The 27,565-nt window shown below is 32.1% G+C and overlaps 1 protein-coding gene across 1 annotated transcript in view; it reads left to right on the top strand.

Annotated features, from left to right (window-relative positions):
• Positions 1-27,565, top strand: part of LOC112470954 (O-acetyl-ADP-ribose deacetylase MACROD2-like) — a 1,076,828-nt gene that overhangs the window by 660 nt on the left and 1,048,603 nt on the right. The window contains exon 2 of the mRNA XM_025039708.1: positions 4,684-4,800. Within this exon, the coding sequence (XP_024895476.1) occupies positions 4,684-4,800 (117 nt within the window). The remainder of the gene's footprint in view (positions 1-4,683; positions 4,801-27,565) is intronic.

Here is a 27,565-nt window from a genome sequence, read left to right as displayed (position 1 = left end):
GACCCCTGCTGGGACTTTCGCACTCTTGGCGGAGGTGTCCCACGGACATGTGCCCGTCGGCGGGCACACTCGCTGCAGCTACTGCTGCGCCTCCGCGCTCCGCCGACCCTTGTCCGTTTACTTTTCGCCTCTGTCCCTTTACCTGGTCGGTCCTCAGCTGGCGCTGTGCCCACTTCTTTTCCCATCCTTCTCTAGGTCCCCCACTTCTGCGCCGCAGTGTGACTTTTGAAACCTGGAACTCTAGGGGAAACCTAAAACGAGCGTCTTGTCCGTGAGGATAAGTGCCTTCAGAGAAGTCAGAATGGGCTTTTCTCCCTGCAGTGTATTTCTCAAGATTCCATCCCCATTCATAGTCTGAAGTTGCTCAGAGTAAGATTGTGAAACTGATGTCACTCTCTAGGAATAAACCCACTCCTGAATTTCGTGCATATCAAGGCTTATCCGAATTAGCTAGATTGACAGTGGCACTGATTTCTATGGCACAGAAGCGTTCCATCCAACCCTCTTCTCTCTCTCTGCCCGTCTCTCTCTCCGGCATCATAATTAGGTAATAGTCGAAGGTAAAACTTGAGTCTCTGGAGGTTTTTCTTTTCACATCTTTCTTTATATTCTTTAGCTTTTTACAGAAATGTAGCAAAAATACTTGGCATTGCTGCTGCTGCTAAGATACACTAAAGCCACGTATGGAGTGAGGTCAAGTGAGGGTGGTGCAAATCTAAGTGTCCTGTTTTTATAGAAGAAGGATAAAGGGGTGACTAGATTGAAAGTTGATTTCTTTGATGTTCTTTAAAACCGGTAGATTTTTATCGCAAGTTCTGGTCTTTGTAAACACGTAGGCAAAAACAGTGGACAAGAAAGAGTGAATGTGGAAAAAGAATTCTCTCTACAGGGCCTGCTTCAAACAATGCACAAGGAAAGGGATGAGAGGGGCTTTTTAAAAAAAAATTAACTACTGGGAAGATTTAACAAAATAACTCTACAACATATTAAAATGGTCTTTAAAATATTGAAAGAGTAGGCTGCATGTCATTGTGTTTTAATGATTATGAATATATATAGAACTAAAAATTGTGATGTCACAAAATAAATACTGTTGAGAATAGCCTGATATACAAAGCAGTGTAAAATAATTTTGCTTTGTTTTTGCAGTAGCAATTTAGTTTTAAACATTTTCAACAAGGATTTACCTTGTAAGCATTGAAAAATCATTTGTGCCTATTTGAGTCTTAAAATGTTGTCTTTGTATTTTTGATGATAATGAAAGTAAGATAGTGGAAGACATGGAGATTGTTTTCAATACATGGACGATTGATGAAATTATAGTGATTACTTTTTTCTTTCATAATAATGTCCTAAAGTAACAATGTTTAATGACTCTATTTAACATCTACACAGTTGTACTGTGCCAAGACGGCATTTTAGAATCTTTAATGTCTTAATTATTTTTCTTTTGCTTCTAATAACTAATATTTCCTAAATAAAGAAACAAATGCAAAATTGAAGGCATTTAACAATAAATTTCTCTTGTCCAAAACTAACCTATTTTTGCATGAAGTTTGATATTAAAGGAAAAAGTTATTGAGACTTGAAGACTTTAATATATGTCTCTGTCTTATCAGGGTGTCTATTTTTGGACTAGTTAATAGTTAAAATATATTATGCCAGTATATATAAAATACATATTAAAATATGTATATCTTGATATATCAAGAAGGAGCTAAGGCTTTCCAATACAATAGTTAGTATTAAAGAAGCTGATTGGATGCATGATCTTTTTTCTTTTATTGCACTAGAGAGGGTGGTATTGTATTTTTACAGTTATATAAATCTAAAGGGAGGCTTACCCATCTCGTTGAAATGTCAAGGCATTGTATAAACATTTTAACTCAGTATACTATCTAATAAGTAGGTCTGCCAACTTTGGTTCACAAAGAAAGGATTTATTGCAAAGGTAAAACATTCTTTAAGGAAAAGTTTTGTGTAATACCAAATAAAGTGTATAGTACATGTATGTGGCCCTCAGTATGTTTCATTGCTTAAACAAGTAACTAAGGAGTTCTCAAGTCCACAAATGTTAAATAGATGTTATTGTTTTAGTATTTTGAGTCTTGATTAAAAACCAGTTAATGTATATTATCATTTCAAGTCCTGAAACTTAAGGTATCTCATTGTTTTATTATTGATCTTGTTTTGTTCTAAGTATCCACACTTAAACTTTTAAGTAAATGGAATGACAGAGGCCAGATTGCATTCCCATATTCACCTTTTGACATATACTAAAACTACAGTTGTTTCATGTATTTCAACTTGATCAGTGATATTGCAGTATTTCCATATTAGTGTTCTGAGCTTTTTAAGTTGTGCTTTTTAAGTTGAGCTTTTTAAGTTGTGCTTTTTAAGTTGTGCTAATATAAAAATAGTCTCTATTTGAGTCCTGTTTATGTGCTCTTAGTTATCATTTAATTCTCACAACAACCCTATGAGATAGTATATAGTAGGGTTAAAAGCTTTGAACACCGTTTGATCCTGGGTTTGAATCCCAGTTTTGCTGTTTACTATCTTTGGAACTTTAGATAAGTTATTTGATGTGTTTTAGTTGCCTCATCTGTAAATTGAGAAAAATACGTAGCAATCTACCTCAGAAAAGAACTGAGACAAAGAGTTTAAGTAACTCAAGATCACACAGATTTCCATGATTTGGGATTAGAACTTAGACAGTTTTTTTTAACTACTTGCTCTTTTCAGTGCTGTTGGTGACCCAGTTGATACAACCAATGGCTTATTGGTTTTTATTTTTCTTGATTCCTGTAGCAATTGATAATATTTTTCCTTTTCTATTTATTAAAACTCTTTACTGGTTTCCACATCACTGGCACCTTGATTCACCTTGTACCCCTAGTGACAGCTAAGCTTTATTTCATTTTTTCTTTCTTTGTGTCCATTCTCTAAATGTTGTTTTTTGACTCCCTTACCCTTACCTCTGAACTTCCCATAGTACCTGAAGTTTAGGATATAATTTCCAAAATCTCTAAGCTAGACTTCTCTCTTGAGTTCTCAATTCTTGGTTTCAACTTGAATGCCTTGTAGGAATCTTGAAAATCAATCACTATTGATCCTTAAGTATTGTAGTATTGTGATTTGAATATATCACATCTGATTAAAGTATTTTTTCTACTAATGTGGCTGAAGAAAAAACCAGTTCTAAGAATGGGGGAAATGTTGGCTGCCTGTTTCTTGTTCACTTGTGCTTACGTTAATAAGTTCTGCAGTTTATTTCTGTGGAAGAATCTTTTAAAGTGATTGTTTTATTAGAGTTAGATTACCTAAAACTAGATACTATCCTTAAATCCATTCACTTAAGCTGTAATACCTTGTAATATACTGAAAGAGAATTGGAGAGTGAGAATACAATCTTTGGTAAAGTATATGGTGCATGAGAGCTGACATACAGAATGAGTGAGGATGCCAGTGTCAATTTATATATTTATATATTGAATATATATAAATCTTAATTTCTTATTTCTTTAGATTAAAAATATAAATAGAATTTCAGATGTTTTTCCCCTGTATCCTAGTGATCATTTTATGAACCTTCTGGGATAGGCATAATCAATTTTGAATATTAGTGGTCTGCTTTATAGGATAAAAGTTAAACTGCTCAGTGTGGTATACAGATCCCTACAAATTTTTGTTTTAACTTATGTTTCCACCTACTTTGCACTTAGTGATCACTTGCCTTTTCCTAGCACATCTTACAGCTTCATTGAGCTATTCATATCTCCTTATCTTTGTTTACATTGCTCTATTAGACTGAAATATCTTCCTTCCCTTTTCATGACAAAATTATACCTATCCTCAGGAACCAGCATACACATCTCTTTTGGTGAGCTTCTCCTGAGAAGGTAGTCAGTATAGTGGCTAATGGTATAGGCTATAGTTTCTGACTAATGGAGATATCTGACTGAATTTTTAATGGAAAGCTCTCTTGCTGTAGACAAACTACTGAACTTTGATGTGTTTTATTTTCCTATCTGCAAAATAGAGATACTAGCACTATTGAGTTGTTGGGAAGATTATTTCAATGAAATTATGCATGTGAAATACCTGGCACACAATGAGTTCTTTATAAATGACACTGATTAATGCTAAGATGTATTTAAAAAATATTTTAATCTTGGAATCAAGACGTATATTTAAAGTGTCATTTATATCACTTCCACAAAGGTATTACTAAATGATAGTGCACTTTTATTGTTGATGAGATCTTTGAATTAAGGAAATATCTTGGTGGCTAACTTTCTTGTGCTCTTAGCATTTGTACTTACTTGTTTTAGGATTTTTTTATTTTATACAGTTTTTTTATCTTATCTATTTCTTTCTTCTTGTGAGCTTCTCGGTTAAGAATCTCCTTTGTACTTGCAATGTATAAACATATCACCTGGCATATAGTAGATTGTCAATAGATGTTGATTGAAAGAGTTTCATTAATTTTTTTCCTGCTAATATGCTATTTATTTGACACCTTTTAACATTCAAATATAGAGTCATTAGATTTGCATTTTGGTTTTTCTCAAGTCTACACCAATTTTTGGGGTAGTTTAACATGGTTAGTATTTAAAGTATAAAATAATTCTTGAACTTAAAAGTTAAATACAAATGGAGATTCTGCTTTTATTTTGCAAGAACGTTTACTGAAGATGACCTTAGAGGAGAGACGCAAAGAATACATAAGAGACTATGTTCCCCTGAACACCATCCTGTCATGGAAGGAGGAGGTGAAGGGCAAGAGCCAAAATGATGGTAAGTTTCTCAGAATATTTTTCAGGTAGATACTATTGCCATTTTTTTATGACTTATGCAAGACAAAAATTAATAACTGGTAGTCAATAATGACATGACAGTTTTGGTATTTGAAATAATTGGTTGTTTAATTGTTTTTAGCAGTCTACTATGTATTATTTAAACTTAGAAAATTATATTAACATAAGTCATGTTCTTAAATACACCACATTTATATTATGGTACTCTTTTACTAGGTACTTTTTAAAAACTACTTTGCAGTAGTTATTGAAGCAAATGATATTAGGAATTGCTGCTTTGCTGGTGTGGCCCTTTGAGTTTGTATTGATTAGGTTTGTTTATATTAGATTTCTTCAAGTTTATTTTAATGATTGGATACAGTTAAAAGACAGTGTATCAGGGAAGATAGAAAAAAACAAATAATATTTCACAATTTAGAGAAGAGTATGTATTTTATGTGGTGCGATGTTATATTTACAATATAAAGTATTTGTATGACAGATTTTCTCTCTCAAAGTCTGTGATTTGAAGAGAGTCTAGATTATTTGAAGGAAAATATATGTGTTAGAATATAAATGAAATTTCAAGTATTACAAAGGTTCATGGAAAATATTCTAAAAAACAACATGATAGATTTAATGTATGTTTAGTATGTATCTCTGAATTAACATTTGTTGGTATTGATGGTCTTGATGTGAAGTTTAGAAGAAATGGTGCTTTTTAGGATAATTTACAGTTGAGAAAGAAAGGTAACTTTATGAAAGGGCCTTGGAACATGCTGATTTCACAGGTTGTGGTCTTCGATGGAACTATACAGAATACTACTATCACCCAGAACAAGAAGACTAGCATGAAATTCCTATGGACAAAAATCTGTGGGAAATAGCAGCCAAATTAAGCTTTGGAATCTGCGAAGAGAATATATTAACCTAAGAGTCTGTGCTTAAGACAGAATTTTGTTTTTCTAGGAAGGCAAATCATGTGGATTCTTTTAGACCCTACTCTGTCTGGAAACATGTGACCTTGGGCAAGTCAGGTAGTGGATCTACCCCAAATTCTAATGGGTAATTAGACAAGCTGATTGGGATATACACATCTGACCTACTTGCCCAGTGTCTTCAGTAAATGCAAGTTGTTTTATAATGGTCTGATTAAGATATCATTGAAAGAGTAGCTAGTACCGTGTAATGAAAAGAATACAGAGCTGGAGATCAAAAGAACAGAATTGTTTGACCTAGGGCTATGCGCCTCTTAATGTTTGGGTCTCAGTTATTTTTTTGTTTGTAAGAAACTGGTATTGAATACTTAAGCTCCATTTTTTTTTTTTTTTAATGCTAATAAATCTCTTTTTTCCCAGTGCTTCATTCTTTTGATTTTCTTTCTTGGTCATAGTTTTAGCTGGTCAGTTTTCTAAGGATGCAGTACATAGTGTTCTCTTTTTTTTTTTTTTTTTTTAAATTGCCTCTTGAGATAGAGGTAGATTCCTGTTGTTGCCACAACAGTTGACAAAGCAGTAGTAATACTCAGGCTGCATTACACAATGTTAGGTTGGCTCACTTATGCACAGAGGCTTGGCCTTTATGTTGACTGCTTCTACTTGAACATTCAGCATGTAACAGCATAGGGTTAACTGAGTTGTTAGAAGACTCAGATTTGAATGTTTTTTATGGATACTACACAAAATATGTCCCCCAAATCAGAAAAGATACATTGAATAACATCTGACATTATTATTCCCTAACAAGATCTTGTGTATTTAATTCTGTATCGCAATATGAGCTTTGCAGGTGATTTACATTTGTTCTATGTATTTGTTTTTTCCTTCATGCTTTTTGAACGTGAAAGGCCTTCATGGGGAACTGGGTGATGTGATCAAAGTTGTATTTCTATTAAACAATGTTTTATTCTTTCCATTTAATGTTACTTGCTCTTCTCTCTTGTGACCTAGAAATTGGTGACTGGCCTCTTCTTTTTTTTCATGAAACAGAATGGCTCATTCTATAAGTAATATCTGTTAATTTCTTTTCATAATATATATCTTTTATAAGTGTTTTTTTCCAGAGTTACTTATCCAGTCTTAGTTACACTAAAATATTGGTCAAGAGAATTTTAGTATTTTAACAGTTGGAAAGATCTTTTAAAAATATAAGTTAAAAATCATAAAGGACAACTATACATATATTTTTATATTTTATTTTGAAATGTTTATGAGCAAATGAACTGCTTATAAATACATATATGAGTAGGTATTGATATTTATAATAGTTTGATTTTTAAGTATGAGATTTTAAACTAAGCTTTTAAATTATAATTTATAAATTTTTGTCACATAGTTTCTGATTTGTAGGAAATGAACAATATTTATTGGAGTAGCACAATATACCAATTTTAAATCTTTGTTTTTATAGAAGGCTGTTTTGGCCTTGATATTCATGATTCCACAGAAAGTTCTCAGGCTATTGTTTTTGAATGATTTTCTTACTTTGCTCAGTATTTTTACTTTAAATGCTCATTATTACAGTGGAAAGTTTAAAAAAGGGGGCAGTGGCTGAATGTGTTTGTTATAATTTTGATTTTAAGCTGTCTTAATGACAGGAAACCAAAAAATTGCCAAACAACATAAAATTAATGTTTTTATAGAAAGGAAGAAGCAAGTACATAATATTTTTACTTTGACTTACTACTTTGGTCATATTAGAAAGCTATGGATTAGAAGAGGAAAAGAATGAGAGATGATTACCAAAACAAAAATCTATTTGCTTGTTGTTCATGTTCATATTTATCAAATACTATTAATAAGTCTCTAGAATTAGATGCTTTTAATTATTTCTTTCTTTATATTAGTAATTACGTAATCTATTTCCTTTGTCAGTGTTCTGTTATAGGAAATTTAAAAATGCTTATCTCCTATTAGTCTGTCTCTAGCACCTGGAATCATGCCTCATGTGTAGGTGGGCTCAATCAGTATGTTAAATAAGAATGCCTCAGAAGTTATCACTCTACAAAGGACAGTTATTTCTTTTAAATTTTTTTTCAAACTTCAAAATGAGCATTTAAAAACATATAAAAATAGAGAGTATAACGAACCTTTATACATCCATTACTCAGTTTCAAGTTTATACATGTCCAGTTTTATTTCCTCTATATAAGAGCTCCCTGTACCTTTCTCCCAGGTTATCTTGAAGCAATTCCTGTATATCATAATAGTTTTATCTGTAAATATATGTAAATATGCATATGTACATATCTCTAAAAGATAAGGACACATTTTTGTTGTTTTACTGTAACCCAGTACTATCATACCTAAAAATTAATAATTCTTTAATTAAATATCCAGTTAGTAGTCACACTTTTCCCATTGTATCATAAAGGATTTTGTTTTTTTATACAGTTGGTTTCCTTGAGTCAAGAGCTAAACAAGGTCCACATATTTGTTTTAATTGGTATATTTTCTAAGTCTCTTTTAATGTATGGTTTCTTTTTCTTTGTCCTTTCCCCCCCCTTTTAATTTATTTGATGAATAAAGTAGGTTACTTGTCTTACAGAATTTTTCACATTTTGCATTTTACTGACTGCATCTTTGTGGCTTCATTTAACATGTTTCTCTATCCTCTGGTTCTTGTGAGCTGGTGGTTAAATCCAGAGGCTTGATCAAACTTGAGTGTAATTTTTTTTGAAAGAATACTTTATAGATTATTGTACATTCTTTTGCATAATGTCAGGAAGCACATAGTATCTGGTTATCTCTCTGATGGTGGTCAGACTGATTACTAGTTCAAGTATTGTCAGGCTAATCCATCCATTGCACAGTTCCCTGCCAACTTTTCACCTAATGGTTTGAGTAGCCATTAATGATCATTGCTTAGATCCATCATTTTATTAGGTGTTGCAAAATAGTTTTATTCCAGTTTTATCACTTATTCACTTAGTGGTTGGACTTCTATGAAGAACCTATCAATTTTTTGTTTGTTTGTTTTCATGCAGTACAGTTTATGTAGAAAAGGCAGAATCAATGTGACTTTTCCTTTCTTACCAGTTTTCAGGTTGAGTTGGTTCCCTGGAATTTAAAATGACTGAATAGTTAGAAAAATGGTATTTAAAATAGGGTAGAACTCAGGGATAGAAAAATTGGAGAGGAATATTTCCTATTTAATCATTTGATATTGATCCCCTTTTATATTCTGTTCAGCTTGAGCACTATTATTTAAAAGTGAAATAATCCGTAGAAGCAGAAGAAGGCTCAGAGCAAAACACCCCAGTTTCTTAGATACAAATCTTTTATTTTTGAGGGTAGTGATTTTTTCCCCTTTTTACATGATCTTAAAATGTAATTAAATTAAAAAAAACAGAAATTTATTTTGCCTCAAGTAACTAAGACCACTCTGGCTTATTCTTTAAACAATTATTTGTGAAGCTTCCATTACCTGCAGAGGTGCTGCATAAGTAGTACATATATTAGACACAGACATTTTTTACTTTGGAAGTAAAGATTAGGATAAAGGCTAAAATCCTAAAATGTCCTACTCTCCTTTATGATCTGGCCCCTCTGCTTTTGACCTCTTATTATTCCACTCCCTTTCTTGGTCTGTGTCTGGCCACACTATCCTTTCTCTTTCTTGAATGTGCTGTGCTCCTTCCCACTACTGGGTCTTTATTTGTTTTTTTTTTTTTTTCCCTCTCACCATTTCTCTCGCCTTCCTAATTTTTCTCAATTTCACTTCTCAGTTTGAAACCCTTCTATTCTCTCTGAAGTTTTCCCTGAGCCCTTACTCTGGAATAGATTACTTTAGTATATACTTTCATAGACCTGTGTTCGTTCCTTTTCATAGAGCATTTATATAAGTTTGTTTTTATGTATTCAGTCATAGGATTATCTTGATCGTGGTCTGTTTTAGAAAATTGTAATTACCATGAAAATAGAGATGGTATTGTCTTAATTTTCCTTTATATCCCTGGCATCTGGTATAGTGCTTGGTACACAATAGATATTCAGTAAATATTTGTTGTGTGAACTGAATAAATGATAAATTATTTGCCTCACAGTATTTTTGTGCATTATTTTCTTTCTTCTCACTTTTTCTTCACCGTATTTTAAAGATTCAGATGAAAATGACAGGCTTAGAAATTAAACCAGATGCTTTTTGAAGTAACAAATACTTTACATCTCTGTAATATAAGATCGGTTTTAAGTTTTAAAAGTTAAATAGCCCAATGATAAATTTGTATAAAGATTTTAGTGAACTATTACATAAATATTGAACTAGTTGAAACAAAGACGAGAATTCATGTGTTATGTGTACTCAGCAGTGTATATTATAGTATTTAGTATCTAAACATGATTTCAATGTCAGTAGCTTAAGTTAAATGAGTATAAATGTAAAAATTTAAGCCTGTTATATAATAATATTTTAAAGTGTTGAAAAATCTTAAAGTGTTGCCATTTTAAATGAATTTACTTTGGAATTATTAACACTTGACATGTAATGTAGCTTTAAGAAATTATTTTAATATTATATCCTGTTTAAGCTCTTTACTGAGTTAGTTGGTTTGCTTCAAAAAACAAGTTTGCTACAGACAAAGAATTTGTTTCTCTGTGGACAAATTAGGCTGAATAACTTCCAAGCATTTTGAGAACAGGTGACATTCATGCTAATATATGATACCATTAAAAGTTTTTGTGTAATCATATGCCATGTGAAGGTGTGAGCACTGGTTTAGCCAAACATTTGTGAAGTAAATTCTAAAATGGAGAAAAAAGAATATGAGTTATGTAGGGATTCATGATTCATTACATGGTTTTGTTTTTCCTTTGCCTTTATTTCATTTTTAGTCTTTTTAATTATTTTCCAAGATTATTGTAACAACCCGTAAATAAGTTTTATTGTGTATTGTAGTGTGTAATAGTAAGTGCTGTGTAAATTGTCCTTGCATTAAACTTGTTTTGAAAATAATGTACTAGCAACCAAAAACAAAAACATTTTTAATTAAATATATAAAGATGGCTTGGTGTTGAGACCACAAGATGAGAAGTTCTTTGTATTTCCTAAGTCTGTAATTTCACCACAGATTCTACTAGTTTTCTTTTTAAACCTTAAATGAATTATCCTAGTATATGAATTTGACTTAAATACATTTTGGACAGTGTAGATAGATACTTTGAGATGGGTTACAAATTAGTGGTATCCAAAGTCAACCTTTTCTTTTTCCCTCTTCTGATTGTTTTCTATATGAAAGTCTTTATAAAGTGTTTGTCTTTTCTGAAATATTTAGCTATTAAATTTTCATATAAATATTCAAAATAAAGATTTAAATACAATTCACTCTTTTAACTGAGCCTTTGATTTTAAACCAATTTGAGGATTACTGATGAAATGAGTACCAAAATATAGATAATAAATATAGTTTGGCAGAAGTCCATATGCCTGGCCATATGCATGCTATAGCAAAAGATGTATGTGCCTTTGGAGTTTCGGAAATATTGAGGTTTAATTTGGTCTATCTCTAGAGTATACTATGGATTTCAGATTGCTGGTTGTTCCTTAGCAATTGTACTCAGATATATTCAATGTTTCAAGAATCTAGACTACTCCAACATATAGGGGAGTCTACAATCAAATTTACTTAGATTTGAGATTGTGTCTGCCATGAGAAACTAACAGTTAGAGAATTTCTAATTTTTATAATTCTCTTGTATTAGTGATTCTGTTGGAGTGAAAAACTTTTTTTTTTTTTTGGTCTTGTAATTTGAGGCTTAATGTTAAATACCCATCAGATGTATAATAATGGGAGTGACTTCCATTTTTTTTTAAATATATGTGTTTCCATGTTAACTCTGGGAATGGAAAGGTTTTGGGATTAAACATGCCTGGCATCAAATCCCAAACTGCTGCTTTGTATCCAAGCCAAAGAACCTAAATTTGTCTTTTCATATGTTAGATACCACACAGGGGCTGTTTATTTCTCCTTCCTAAGGTTGTCATGAAAATTAATTGAGAGAGGATATCAGTGGGCCTAGATACTTCAAAGCTCTCTTTTCTTATTCTAGAATGTGCCTTCCTCTTGCATGAAACTTCTTGTGACTGTATTCACTACTCCAGCTCTTATCTATGCTTTTAGCCAATGTATACTATAAAGTAATTTTTTTCCTCTATGCTTGTAACTATACATGTACAGTTTGAATTTGTACTGTCTGCTTTAGAAGGCAGGAACTGTAACTGATTATTGAAATTTTACTTTATAGGGTCTAGTGGAGGTCCTTGTGTATATACTCATTTAATAGTTTTGGTAAGCATATTAAGTAGAGTTATAATGGGTAAAGGAAGATTTTTCAAAGACAGTTTGAAATACAAAACATATTATATGCTCTATAGTCCCTGAATTCTAACTCTTGTTCAGGTGATACGTGGCCAATAGTCCCTGCTCTATAGTCCCTGAATTCTAACTCTTGTTCAGGTGATACGTGGCCAAACAGAGATAAAAATGTTTACGGGGCAATTTACTAGACATGTATTTATCTCATCTAAGTAACTAGTTCAAATTTCTGGTAACTTAATTTGGTCCTTAAGTGTATTTAAAATCTGTTAAACAGTTTTATGTTGTAAATTTAGTGGCTTTAAGTACATTTACAATGTTGTACAACCATCACCAGTACCCATTTTCAAAACTTTTTCATCTTCCTTTATATAAACTCTGTGCCGATTAAATAACTCCCTATCCTCTCTTCTTATCCAGTTTCTGATAATCTCTATTTTCTCCATAAATTTGCCTGTTCTCGAATCATACAATATCTGTCTTTTATGTTTGGCTTCTTAGCATACTGCTTTCTAGATTCTTCCATATTGTAGCATATATCAGAATTTCATTTTTAAAGTTGGATAATATTCCACTGTATGTATATGCTACATTTTCTTTATTCATTCATCTGTAAAGACGTTGAGGTTGTTTTTACCTTTTGGCTATTGTGAATGATGCTGCTGTGAACATTGATGTAGAAGTATCTGTTTGAGTCAATGTTTTCATTTCTTTTAGATATATAACTTGGAGTGGAATTGCTAGATCATATGGTAATTCTACATTTAACTTTTTGAGGAATCACAGAACTTTCCCACAGCATTTGTACCATTTTGTAGTCCCATTTGCAATGTACAGGGGTTCCTCCACATTCTCTCCAATGCTCGTTATTTTTATTTATTTTTTATTTTTTTAGTTTTTAAGAAAATAATAATAAAAGAGTGTTTCAGCAATGTTTTGTAGTTTTCAGTGTGTAAGTCTTTTCACCTCCTTAAGTTTAGTACTAAGTATTTTATTATTATTTTTTTGATGCTATTGTAAATGTAATTGTTTTTTAAATTTTCTTATTGATTGTTCATTGCTAATATATAGAAATGAAATTGACCTTTGTGTATTGATTTTAAATATTGCAAATTTGCTGAATTCAAGCTAATAATCTTTTGGGTTTCTACATATATGATCATGAACAGAGATAATTTTAGTTCACATCTGTGAACAGAGATAATTTTAGTTCTTCCTTTCCAATACAAAGGTCGTGTATACCTTTTAATTCAGTTTGTATTTTGTTGAGGATTTTTGTTGAGGATATTCATAAAGGGATACTGGTTTGTCGTTTTCTACAGGCTTGCCTCATTTTATTGTGCTTTACTTTATCATGCTTTACAGATGTTGTGCTTTTTAAAAATTGAAGGCAAGACCCTCTACCAGCAAAAAGATTACAATTTGCTTTATTCTTATACTTTATTATGGTGGTCTGGAACTGAACCTGCAGTACCTTCAAGGTATGCCTGTAGTGTCTTTTTCTGGCTTTGGTATTGGATAATGCTAGTTATATAGAATGAATTTAGGAAGTGTTCCCTCCTCTTCAGTTTTTTTTTTTAAGAAGAGGATTAGTGTTAATTCTTTAAATGTTTGGTAGAGTTCACCAATGATGTCTTGTCCTGGGCTTTTTTAGTTGGAAAGTTTTTGATTATTGATTCAATCTCCTTACTAATTTTATGTCTATTCAGATATTCTATTTTTCTGAGTCAGTTTTGGTAGCTATTTCTAGGTGTGTTTCTAGTAATTTGTCCATTTCATTTAGGTTATCCAGTTTGTTGGTATATATTTGTTCATAGCATTCTCTTATAATCCTTTTGATTACATAAAATTGATACTCAGGTTTCTACTATTATTTTCGATTTTAGTAATTTTGGTCTTCACTCTTTTTTTCTTAGTACAGCTAAAATTTTGTCAATTTTATTTATCTTTGGAAAAAGCTAGCACTTTGTTGATATTTTCTATTTTTTTTTCTATTCTCTATTTTATTTCTCTACTAGTCTTTATTATTTCCTTTCTTCTGATAGCTTTGTGTTTAGCTTGCTCTTTTTTTTAGTTTCTTAGTGTGTGAAATTAGATATTTGACTTGAGATCTTTTTAAGTATGTATGTTTGCAGCTATAAATCTTCCTTTAACATTGCTTTTGCTGCATGCCATAAGTTTTAATATGTTGTGTTTTTAGTAGTCTATTTTCTCATTTTTTCTTTACCCATTGTTTGGTCAGGAGTGTTGTTTAATTTGCACATATTTGTTAATATTCCACTTTTCTTTCCATTATTGATTTCTAGTTTCATTACGTTATGATCAGAAAAGAATTTTTATATGATTTCAGTGTTTTTATTTAAATTTATCGAACTCGTTTTGTGATATAACATCCTGGTTAATGTTATATGTGCATGTGAAAAAAATGTAATTATTGGATACACTGTTCTGTTTGTTAGGTCCATTAGATTTATAGTTTGTTCAGTTCCTCTATTTTCTTACTGATCTTCTGTTTTTTTTTTATCCATTATTGAAAATGGGATATTTAAATCTCTTTTTATGTAGAACTGTATTTCTCCTTTTAATTATATCAGTGTTGCTTCATATAACTCGGGGTCTGTTTGGTGGATATATTCATAATTGTTTATATCTTCTTGATGAATTGACCTTTTAATCAATATGTACTGTTCTGTGTCACTTGTAACAATTTTGACTTAAAGTCTATTTTTTCTGATATTAGTATAGCTACCCTTTCTCTCTTTTGGTTACTATTTGTGTGAGATATCTTTTTCTATCCTTTCACTTTTAACCTATTTATTTTTTTAGTGAGTCTCTCGTGGACAGCATATAGTTGGATTTATAAAAAATTATTCTGCCATTCTCTGTCTTTTGATCAGAGAGTTTAACCATTTATTTTTCAAGTAATTACAGATAAGTAAGGAATTACCTTTGCCATTTTTCTGTTTGTTTTCTGCATGTCTTAAAGCTTTTTTTTGTCCCTCATTTCCTCTATTACTGCATTCTTTTGTGTTGATTTTTTTGGTAGTGACAGCCTTTTGTCCACTTTATGCTACTGATATAACAAATTGCATGTTTACACATTGTGTGCCCAGTAGCATAGATTTTTAAAATGCATTTGTCTTTTAAATCATGTAGAAAATAGAATGTGGAGTTACAAACCAAAATTACAATAATACTGGCTTTTATGTTTGCTTATTTATCTTTACTGGATCTTCTTCTTATGGCTTCAGGTTACTGTCTAGCATGCTTTCCTTTCAACCTGTGAGACTCCTATTAGCACTTTTTAGGTCTGTTAGTAATGAACTCTGTTTTTCTGTGTTTATCTGTGAATGTGTTTTTTCTTCCTCATTTTGGAAGAACAGATTTGCTGAATATGGAATTCTCAGTTGACAGTTTTTTTTTTTTTTTTCTTTCAGCCCTTTAAATGTATCATTCCACTCCCTTTACCTTCTGGCTTCCAATGTTTTTGAGGAGAAATCAACTGACAAACTTACTAGGGTCCCTTGTACATGATAAGTTACTCCTCTCTTGCTGCTTTCAAGATTCTCTGTCTTAGGCTGTTTGATCATATTGTGTCTAGGTGTGAGTTTCCAAATTTATACCACTTGGAGTTTGTTGATTGATTTTTTTTTTTTTTTTGGTCTGTAGATTGATGTCTTTCATTTAATCTGGGCATTCTTGTCCATTATTTCTTCAAATTATCTCTCTGCCAATTTCTTTCCTTCTGAGACTTCTCTAATGCACATGTTGGTCTACTAGGTGGTGTTCCTCAAGTAGGCTTTGTTCACGTCTTCATTCTTTTTGTTCTCCAGATTTGATAATTTCAGTTCTCTTATCTGCAGCTTTGCTGATTCTTTTTTTCTGGCTGCTTGTTCTGCTGTTGAACCCTTCTAGTGAATTTGTTTTCATTCTCTGTTTTAGTGTTTTTCAGCTTTAAGATATTTATTTTTTATAATTTCTTTCTCTGGGCTTCTTCTGAATTTTGTTTGTTTGAATGGGCCATATATATTTTTTTCTATTGTATGCCTTTTGATATTTTGTTGAAAGGTGGATATTTGACTGTTGTAATGTGGTAACTCTAGAAATCAAATTCTTTCTCTTCTTCAGGGTTATTACCTTTAAAAACAAATTGCTGAAGGCTGTAGTAATGCATATGTTTTGAGACTTTTCCAAATTATTTTTGCATAGACTCGTCCTTGTCATATATGGTGATTGAAGTTTTTTTTCTTTTAGCTGATATTCAGCCCAAGTTTTTACAGATATTTCCTTAAGCGTTCTCCCAGATTTTTGTGGATTAGCTCTGTGCTGGGACCCTCCTTCAACACTCAGCTAGGCTTCTTCTGAATCTAAGGATCATCTCGAGGTGCAAACTTAAGGTCTTCTGAAGTGTTTTTTGAACAGATATGTTGTCTGGACATGCACATAACTTTCTAAATTCTCCTGTATTCATGGTTGTTTTTGAATGTTCTTATTTTGTAAAGAGTCTCACCCCATCTTTTCTTCTAGATATTACATGGTATATTTTATAGCTACCCCTAATTTTGCCTTAGATGTCTTTGAGTCTGTAGTTGGCTAGCAGCTTTTATGAGCAGTGCTTGCTGATTTTCTACCATAGTTCTGAGTTAGGTGAAATAGAGATGAGTGCCTTGCAGCAGCTTTTCAGGTATCCCCAGATACCTTAGAACACACACAGTAATTTGCAAGTAAGGTCTTTTCTTCTCTTTCTAGTTCACAGGAGAGACTGAGAACCAGATTGCTGCTGTTTTAAGACTAAGACTGCTATTGTGCTGGGGAGGCGGGTGGGACAAGGATGAGTAAAAATGCTACAAAAGTTTTCTGTTCTTTTGAGGATGGCTTTTTCTTGATTGGGAGTTTGCTTGGTTTCTGTAACCTTTGGATGTTTTCCAGAATTTCAACAGAGTTGGTTCAGACAGTTTCTGCATGTTGTTTTTGATGTGTCTGTGGGCAATTGAGAGCTTAGAGCTACCTAGTCCACCATTATGCTTGAACATTTTAATTTTTAATGTAAAAACCAATTGTAGTAGTTTGGCTGCAGTAGCTGCTTTAACAAATTAAACCTCAAGTTCATTGGCTTAGTCTGATAGAAGTTAGTTTATTTAGCTGTCCAGTGTGGATATCCATGATATGTGCTGGTGGAGGAGGAGTGGTGGTAGTGGAGGTTGGATTGGGGGGATATGAGAAAGAGAGAGAGGGAGAGGGAGAGGGAGGGGGAGAGGGAGAGAGAGAGAGAGGCCACCCAGTGTGTAGCATGCATATACTTATTTTCATATTTTGTTTTGTAACCTATTTGTTGAACAAAAGACATATGGAATCTGTTTTCACATAATTCTGAATCAGCTGATGGAGCCTATGCCTCTTTAATAGGTTGCTTCTAAGGTTTCCCTGGAGAATCTTAGGGGAAAGGTGAAAGAGAAGGATTGCATCAGAGGTATTTATGAGCTAGGCCTAGAAATGGTGCACCTGACTTTAACTCATATATCTCAGGGTAAATCTCAGTCACATGGCCATATTTAATCATAAGAGAGGCTGGGAAATGTAATCTAGTTATATGCTCAGAAAGAGGATAAAATTGGAAACTAGTTTTGGTGAATAGCTAATAATTTCTGCCATGCTAACCACGCATAAAACTCGCTTGTACTACCATGATTCTATTGAATGAGTTGTAAGAAACATCATTAATTTATATTCTATTAAGAAGGAAGGGGGGGAGCACTACCAATTAAAATATTACACAATGCTCTAATTACTCTGATTTCTTTCAATAAATATGGAATTATTGAGATTTACTCATTATATGCCTTTATGGTATATCATTGAACAGAACTTTGAAGGCGTAAAACATCTTTGCACTCAGTTCAGTTCTTCTGAATCATTTTTTCCCGCTTAGAGTTGTTGATGTTATGTTTTTCCACAAATTTAGTTTTTTTGTGCAGTTAGAAGAGTTGGTGATATAACACTACTTAAAAACCTACTCTGCTTTGGTCTGGAATTTTCTTCTAAACCACTGCTACCTAGTCTACAAGTTTAAATATTGGCAAATTCTTGATCTTGCCAAATGGTGTTAATGAAAGGTTTCAACCAATTACTAGAACTCATATTTTTTACTTCAGTGGTCATTAAGTGGATTGTTGACTGAAATTTTGAGAGGTTGCAGTTGTTATCACCAGAAATGATAAATAAGACCTTATGTACATTGGCAATGAAGACAGTCATGGCCACCACCTTCCCATGACCACTACCTTCCCAGTAGCAACTGTAAATACCTTTCACTGTAAGGCACCTACCTGCCAGTTTTAGAGATGTTAAAATATGTGTGTGTGTTTTTTAAAGGTACCTTAGAATTGAAGATATATAGTATGTTGAATTTGATTTGATATTCAAGTTTTTGTTTTAATATTTAGGACTTTTTTTCCCCTAATAATGCCTTACCTATTGAGAATACTGGTTATTTGAAACTATACAAATAATTGCATTTTAGTTTATCGAGTTCTCTAGTTTGAGAAAAGAGATGAAGTGAGAAGCAAGATGGACTGCTGTTTGGAGTCTTGGCTCAAAGTTATGAGAGTTTGATTTTAGAACAATATAAGAAAACTTAATCACTATTAGTTGCTTCTGAATGGAATGGATTCTATCACAGTGCATTTTTTGTCATTGGCAGTATTCAGAAAGGTTCTGGATGAAAATCAGTCAAACATAATAAAAGCACTTTCTTCACTGGGCGATAATTCAACAAGATGTTTTCTAATATGTCTTTCTGACTATTGAGATTCTTATTATTCTAAAATGATTTAATTTGATATAAGTAGTCTTTTCTGATTCCTGACAGTGTAATTTATTAAAACTTACTGTTAGTGATTGGAACACTGGTGATTTTTTTTTCCTTAATGTAAGACACACAGCTAAATGCAGATCACTGTTGTTTCTAATTAAGTGATTAAACACTAAGCCAGGCATGCTTTGAAACACTGATAAGCACAGTTGGAGCTTGGATTTAAGGAATAGTGCTTTTTTTCTTTGCAGATTTCACTGCAAAATATTGTAACTTGATTTTCCTGGAGGCACAGGAAAATTCTAGTTGTTGATTCTCTCAGTGTTTAGTTGATGAAAAGGGCCACTGTGAATTTTATTTTTAAGAAAAAAAAAAAAGCCTTATGGAAATGACCCTCTCTCATGCCCTCTTTCTTTCTTTTTGTTGTTAACAAAGTACTTGTGGCCACACTCTGGAATTTCCAATATTTAAAAAGATAAATAAGGAATTTTCTGGCCATTCTCATTAGAGGCTCAGATGGTCATTACCAGGATTGTCTGTACACCTTTGGGGTACAAATTAAATAGATGAAGGACAGCCATCTTTTAGGAAGAGAGATAGACATAGATATATCTTTATATTTTTTTTCACATACCCAAATCAAGATGTCAAGTTATCTGAGATTTACTTTTACTGAAAAGTGACATAGGGAATACAACACTCTCAGTTTAGTTTTGACCATTTATAACATGCTAATAGTGTCCAGGGTGGGATTTTAAAGACTATTTAACTATGTTCATGGAATGCTGTACTAGGTAAATGTGTTTTTCTTAGTAATAGAAACAATGGGATAAAAACATCTTTTTTCTAAATAGGGTTGTACTGTTATTCTAAATACGTCATATATCTCTGTGAGAGGGACCTTTCTAGATTTTTCTGGCACTGTATGAAGTACTTTTTATTTAACAGTAAGTATATAAAATTTAAAGTGCATATGGATTGAACCCTATTATTTTGATTATAAAAAATTGCTTAAATGATCTGACATCTGTAGTGTGTCTACAAATTAACATTAACAACTTATTTAAGGCATTGTAATTACTTCTAAAAATTAGTTCTAGTTAATTACAAGTAAATAACTCGCAACTTTCCTTTAAATGTAGTTTATATTAATAAAAATTATTATTAAAAGTACATATTAAAATTAACATATGTGAAGTTTGAATACCAGAAAAAGAGAACAAAGACACTGATGACAGTCTATATCCTAAGAGGGAATGACTGATTAAAAGATGTGAATTATTAGACTGGAAAAACACAGTAAATTCAGAAGAAGAAAAATAACTGGATAATACTAAAGGTAAAGAGAACTTAAAAGTAGCCAGAAATAGATTATTTATCAAGGTATAAAAATTAGAATGGTAGCGGACTTCTTAACTACAACAACAACAGAAGTCAGAATTCAGTCTTCAAATACTTAAACAAATGCCATTCTAGAAATGATAATTAGCAAAGTCATTCAAAAAGAAGGGTTTTGAAATATGTTTGCAGACAAACATGAGATTGATAAAATTTTAAAAGTTTGGTGATACTGTGTCGGTGAGCATGTGTAACAAGGAGAATTCTTAGCTTGCATAAGTATAAACAATCACTTTTGAGAGTAATTTGGCAGTATCTAGTAAGTTTATAAATTCATGTACGTGTGTATGTATACACCTTAATATTGTTTGTTGATCTGTTTTGACTATGACATAACTAAAATCAAATTTTCAGGAAACAAAATTTGCTCTTAACTGTGTACAGTACACTTTAATCTATCTCTGTGCCTAATCTCTTTGTTCTTTTTCTTCCCTTTCCCTTCACTCCTCACCACATTTTTCAAAAAACTTTGTAACTTTGACCCACTAACTTGATTTTATTGATGGGTTATGAGCTATAGTTTGAAAAATACTGCCTTAAAGAAACACACACAAGTACAAAAGACAAGGATAAAGATGTTCATAAAAGTATTGTTTGTAGGAGTGAAAAATTAGAAGCAGGCTTAAGCCCTAATAAATGGAGAGTGGATAAATAAACTGTAGTATATCCATGTCAGGACTTTTAACTATAAATCACAATAAATAAGTGAATTACGATACCCGTATTCAATGGATACACTTAAAAATATAATGCTGAGTGTAGAAAGCTAAGTATAGAAGAATATATAAAGTATGATATTTACATGAAGCTTAAAAATGCAAAGCAATACTGTATATAGTTTTATAGTTATACACATATGTGAAACTATACAGAGAAAATCATGAACATGATAGATACCGGACTTAGGTTATTTCTGGGAGGGAAAGAAAGGTATTTCTGTTATCTAGATATTTTTTTCTTAAGTAGGGTGGTGGAACATAGTGTTTGTTAAACATGTTATACTTCTTTGTGTATCTAAAGTATTTCACAAAAATTTTTTAAAAAAGGAAGGTAACAACATTGATGGCCAAACTGAGATTTCTCTCAGAAAGTAGAGCAAAAAAGTTGAACATTATGAGAGAGAAGTTGAGACCTATAAAATAGGTTCAAGAGACCAATATCAGTGAAATAGGAATTCCAGAAATAAAAAGTAGGTGAATATTGGGAAGCAATAGGTAATAAAATGGTAGAAAAATTTTCTTGAACTGAAGAATGCCATCAAATAAAATACTGAAATAAAATTTCTGGTAAAATCAAATACTGGTAAAACTTTGGAATTCCAAGGGTGAAAAGAATCAAATTTTCAAATAGAATAAATAGGCTTACCTACCCTCATGGAAAAAAGTAAGCTTGGCATCTGATTTTTCTTATGCAGCATTGGTTATTAAGAGACAGTGGAAAATTTCTATAGTGTTCTGAGATAAAAGTATTATGATCCTAAAATTCTGTATGTAGCAAAACTATTTTTCAGGTATGAAGGCAAAATATATATTTGTTCCAAAGGGCTCTGAACTATTACACTTATAGACTTTAGTAAATGAATATATCATTTGGAAGTATTTAAGGAAAATGAAATGAATCAGAATAAAGAATTCTGAACCAAAAAAAAAAAAAAGGTAAAGTACAGGCATACCTCGGAGATATCATGGTTCAAGACTACTGCAAGAAAGGGAGTATCACAATAAAATGAGTCATAGTTTTTCTTGCTGGTGGAGAGTCTTGCCTTCAATTTGTAAAATCCCCAACATCTATGAATCGTAATAAAGTGAAGCTCAATAAAACGAGATATGCCTGTATATATTAAACATTGACATAGAAAATCAAACAACAAACCCAAATCCAATCAATCATGGTTAAATCTAAAATATTATTAATAATGTACTTTGAAATATAACTTTAGAGAAAACATTCCTAATAAAATGGAAGATGTGAAAAAAATGACAACTATGAAATAAAACTCTAGATGATTTAATAATAAAACCTGTACTCCAGCAGGTGAGAGTGTGGTGAAACAGGGAAAGTAAAAGAATACTATTAGTAGTACGCTATGCAAAGAATTTCTATTCATAGAATTACAGGAGTGGATACTTTTCACTTGATATTTCTGCAGAAATATTGGTGGAAATATATGTTGAAAAATTGAGGAGACTTCTGTTAAAAAATGGCAAATGATTAGCTCTGCCAACCTTTTATATGTTTGGAATGACTTAATATATATTTAGATAATTAGGCCTGTCAGCCTTGAGCAGCAAGGAAGGGTGACTTTGGAGTAGCAGATTTTGTGGAATTCCATAAAGATGAAAGCAGATGGAATGAGAGGAGCAGAGAAATAAGTGCAGAGAAAATAAAATCCCAACTGAAAGTGAGAGGTTTTTCCTCATTGGACCTCAAAAAACTCCATTTGTGTTGTTGGTAGTTTTAAAGATTGGGAGTGATCTGTGGGGGTAATCGGAGCAATTAATTTAAAAACTGCTTGTACCAGCTGGGGTCTCCCCTTCCTCATTTATGCAGAATTATTGTCAGCCAGGGGTATTTGTCTTTAGGATAGATTTGTAGCTTCTTTTCTGCAGATGATGATTCCGGAGAAGGCTTCTGGTAATATGTGATGAGTTTGAAGAGAGTAGCAGAGCAGAGCCAGAGAACTCTACCCTGACACAGTGGAGGAAAAGGAAAGGGAGAGAGAAAATTGTTCTGCATGTGTGAAATACACTAAAATACTACACTCCAAAAGTAGTCTTCTTGATGTTGGCAATCTGGGGGATTCCAGCTTTATGACTGCTTTATGACTACACATAAAACATGCCTCTTGGTATGCTCTGCCCACTCACATTCAGCCTGAAATCAGCTTTCTTATTCGGAGAAGATGCTTTTATAGAGGACTAGAGCTACTGGAAGAATCCAGATCAGTTAGGTAGCTCTAGAATACTATTCACAAATTTGGAATACCCAGGATCACCAGAAAACCAACAATACAAATAGAAGATGAACTAAGAGAAAATTGACCCCTGGAAAGTGGGAATAATCAAAGAAGTAGATAGAACGTAAATGTAATTTCTATCAGAGATTTAAGAGCATAAAACAGTTGAAAAAATATGTCAGGCTGTTCTGAAAGAAGCAATCTGCAGAGTTGTCAGAAACAAAAATCTCTTAAAAAAATTAAAAGGAAGGGCTGAAAGCTGAATCAACGATTTAGAAATAAAGTTGGGGTAACATCCTAGAACCTAAAGATAAAAAGATGGAGATTGAAAATATGAACAAATGTTTAGGTGACATGGGGCATGAAAATAGGTATTTAGATATTCATAGGAGATAGGAGGAGGGGGGAGAATAATGAAAGAAATAGAGCACAATACTTGGATACAAGGGAATATTAATACAAATATTTTAAAAGATGAGTTAGATCGATGTATACTGATGTGAAAAGATGGTCAAGATAAATGAAGAAGGAAGTTTAAGAACAGTATGCATGGCATGATATTTGTGGTCAGAAATTATATACATGTTCAAATATGCACAAGAAAGATGAAAGGACATGAAATGCTAATGATGATTTTCTTTTGAGAAAAGAATGGAAGAATGAGAGTGTTGGAGAGGAAGGAGGAAGAACAACATGAGATTAGCAGTGGTTACCAAAGCCACTGTAATTTACATATAGTCCCAAGTCCAGTTTTTTTTGTAACATATACTTTTCTGTTACTTCTTAGTAATCATCATCTTCCCTCACTATTCCTAAACTCTCACAGAAGTGTATTTTCACACACTTTTCTAAACCTTCTTTTTTTACTTAGAGTATCAGAGCGAGGTGGCTAATTTTTTTTATTATATATGGATGTTATGAGGGATGATATGTATATGGAGAATACTTTAAAGTAAGGATATCTTCTGGATTTGCTTTATTAATAATAAAGGGTAGTATCAATCCAAATCTTGTAAAATGAGTTAGAGTGTTAAAAAAATAATGAATAGCAAAATTCATTAGGGAAAAATAAGGAGAATGACATATCCATGATTTTTAGGTATATCCTGATAAGAATTTTTGAGTTGAGAGTAGGAATTGCTCAATATCAGAGTAGTAACATGTAGTATAATCACAGAGGTGTGAAGTGGTTTTCTGGACTACCTGAAAGGCCCCATCCCTTTTTGTGAGGAGATGGGTATGATCCTTGATCTCAGTATGCCACATCTACTATAAACTTCTGAACCCTCCACCATCATTCAGGATGCGTCTGTAATGGTTGAAGAAGTGGTGGAGGACGACATGGAGTGAGTGCCTGAGGATCCTTGCCTGGGACAATTTATGGGAAGAAAAATCTTACAGGTATTCTTCTTATATTTTTTACTTGGTTGCTGTGTTTTCGTTAGATAAAATAATTCTTTCTCTAGAAGTGGGAAGTGGTGGCGGGATTGGGAGATGGGAGAGTTGGGGTGGCGTTATCTTTTATAAGAGTGGTAAGAAGAATTAGGAAAGAATACTAGCATCCTTCTTTATTTCTTATTCTACTCTTGCACAACTTTTGTTGTCATCTTCAGAATAAAGGAAGCTGTATCAGAATTCTTAAATCACAGACTCGCTTCTGTGGTAATAAGATTTACCAGAACATTTAGGTACATAGCACGGTGGCATAATAGTGTTAGCTAGCAGCAACTTTTAGAAACCTATGGAAATGTTTAGATCTGTGAGCTGTATTGAATTTTAAATATTTTGAATATGTGTTTAAACATTCATAATTAACTTGTTGATTATCTCTGGTTATGCTAATTGGTTATTTAGTCATTTGATACTTTTTTTTCTCATGCACGAAGATGTTTAACACTACTAGCATTTAAATTAAGTTGTTAATTAACTGGAAGTCCTTAAGTATTAAAGAGCTCAGTGAATGGCTTCCAAGATAGCTCTAGTCCTAATGCAGCTTAAGAATATTGCAAAAAGATTTTTCTCTTCAGACCATGTGTCAGGGAATTTCACAGAGATTTGATAGATATATACTTATTGAAGTTTTAGAAATTGTTTCTTCAGTTGTATTCCTGATAATTTATAATTCTGTTGTTCTTTATAATTGATAATATAAGAAATATGCATGAGTGTAGGGACAAGTTAGTTTTGAAAACTTAGAGCAGTTGGAACGTATACCTGTAACAACTCAATTAAGAGGATATGAACAAAGATATGCCAATAAAATTGGTCAAGTGAGAGCATATCTGGTCGTTTTATTTTTTATTTTTTGTTTCAATGAAAATAAGAAGCTGTTCTTAAGAGAAAATTGTGTATTATTTTCTCTTCTTTTTTTTTTTCTCTAGCTTGGGCACTAGGAAAAGACTTTTTTTTATCTCATCTTGTCTTCCAGTCCATTTTGAATCAAGAAGGACTCATTGAAGACTCCTTTGAGAAGAGTCTGTTTTGAAGAAGGAAAACGAAATACTGTTGAGACAAGAACGCAAACAGACCAAAAGAGTGATAGAAACACATATTTTTGTTGTGTGTATAATACCAGTAGGACTTCATAGGTTGAACATGAAAAGCTGAGAACAAAGAAAATTAAGAAATGACTGAATTTTGTGGGTCCTGATGGGAAAATATTGGCCATCTACTAATACGGAAAGACAGTTGATGGTTTAGTCTCAGAGTTTCTATCTCTTCTGTTATCATAAACTCTTCTCACTTTCAGAACCACCCCACTGTTCTCTATGAATAATGGCATTTTTGTTTCGGTTTTAGCAGTACTTCAAAAGATGAATGAAAATATATAGTGTCTGCCAAAACCTTAAAAGTATAATTCATTTATCTATCTTTCTAACTTTGCAAGATACCCCTCTTGTATTTTAAAATTCTTTAGAGTTCGAAACCAACTATTGTAGGGTTTTTTTGGTCAATAAATATTTTATTTTCAAGGTGTAGTATGATGATTCCTGATCATTTTCTGGTCAGTTTTCTCCAGTTTGATATCTATAGACATCTTTATGAACCTGAGATTTTATTTTGTACACTTAAATAATTATGCTGTTTATGATGTGTCATCATATGATTTTCTGCTTTAGTTGAGATTTTAACAGACCTTATTTTACTGTCTATGTCAAAATAAAAATTTTAAAATAGTAAATAAGTTGTAATATTGTGGATACTCATGTTAATTTTCTACTAAATATTGCTTGGTTTTGGTATAAATTCTGATCCTAAGTGGCAAATTTATCTCAATTATTAGAAATTAAGTGTTTATCTGTGTTATAAGGAAGCATCTTATGGATTTGGCTTGTGTGTATGTTTAAAATTTAAATTTTATTTGTTTTTAATTTTTTTTATTATATAATTGTACTCTATTAGGCAGCTTGACTTTGGCAGACAAGAGGAGGAATTTATATTTTCAAACCTATAATTGGTTGTTTTAGTTCTCCAGGCCAATAATATGAATTCTGAACCTTGTTCTTAATTCTTTAGTCTTTCCTCATTTTAAGAAATTTTGGAACAGGTTGTGATCTATTTTGAACAGAATATCTCAGTTGTCTAAAATGTGTTCTCAGCCTTTCTCCAAAGAGGTTTCTTGACTGAAAGTCCTTCTTACATACTGGGTTCTCTTCTGAGTGCCCTTTTGTTAATGCATTGATTGCGTGTATGTATATAAGGATATGACTTTGTTTCAACATGACAGAGGGAATTATACAAACATGTTTATCACTGCATTGGTGACAAAACGCTAGGAATAACTTTAATGTATATCAAGGAGAGAGTGGTTGCAGTTGAATATTGTGGAACACTTCAAATGTGGGTTCTGTCTGTTCATTTTTTAAGTAATGTGTGATGTTTAAAAGCTAGTTATAATTCACAAAGTCCTATTTTTAAAAAACTTGTTTTTGTAAAACATGTATATATTTGAAATAAAGGTATAATTATCTTGATACATAGGATGGAGGATAAAGAAGGAATAGGGATGATCTTTATTTTAGTTTTCATGTTTTTGTATTGGTTTCAGTGAGTGTTACATTTATAATTTTTGAGGAAGTGTTTTAAGAATTATGGAAAAAGTACTTAAATGTGATTTATTGTATTTTATAATTTTATAGAGTAATTTAATAATTAGAGAAAAATAAAAAATACTTTTAGTGGTCAGTGATATACATATTTTGCTATTACTATGAAATGAATTCAGGAGGTCTCAGCATCAATTATGACCCATGAGAACACTGAAATAGAAGCCATCTTTACCTATAGGA

The sequence above is a fragment of the Pteropus alecto genome, unplaced genomic scaffold, assembly GCF_000325575.1.
Source record: "Pteropus alecto unplaced genomic scaffold, ASM32557v1 scaffold45, whole genome shotgun sequence".
Classification (NCBI taxonomy): domain Eukaryota; kingdom Metazoa; phylum Chordata; class Mammalia; order Chiroptera; family Pteropodidae; genus Pteropus; species Pteropus alecto.
Note: the sequence above shows the minus strand (reverse complement) of the source record. Positions and strands in the feature narration are given on the sequence as shown.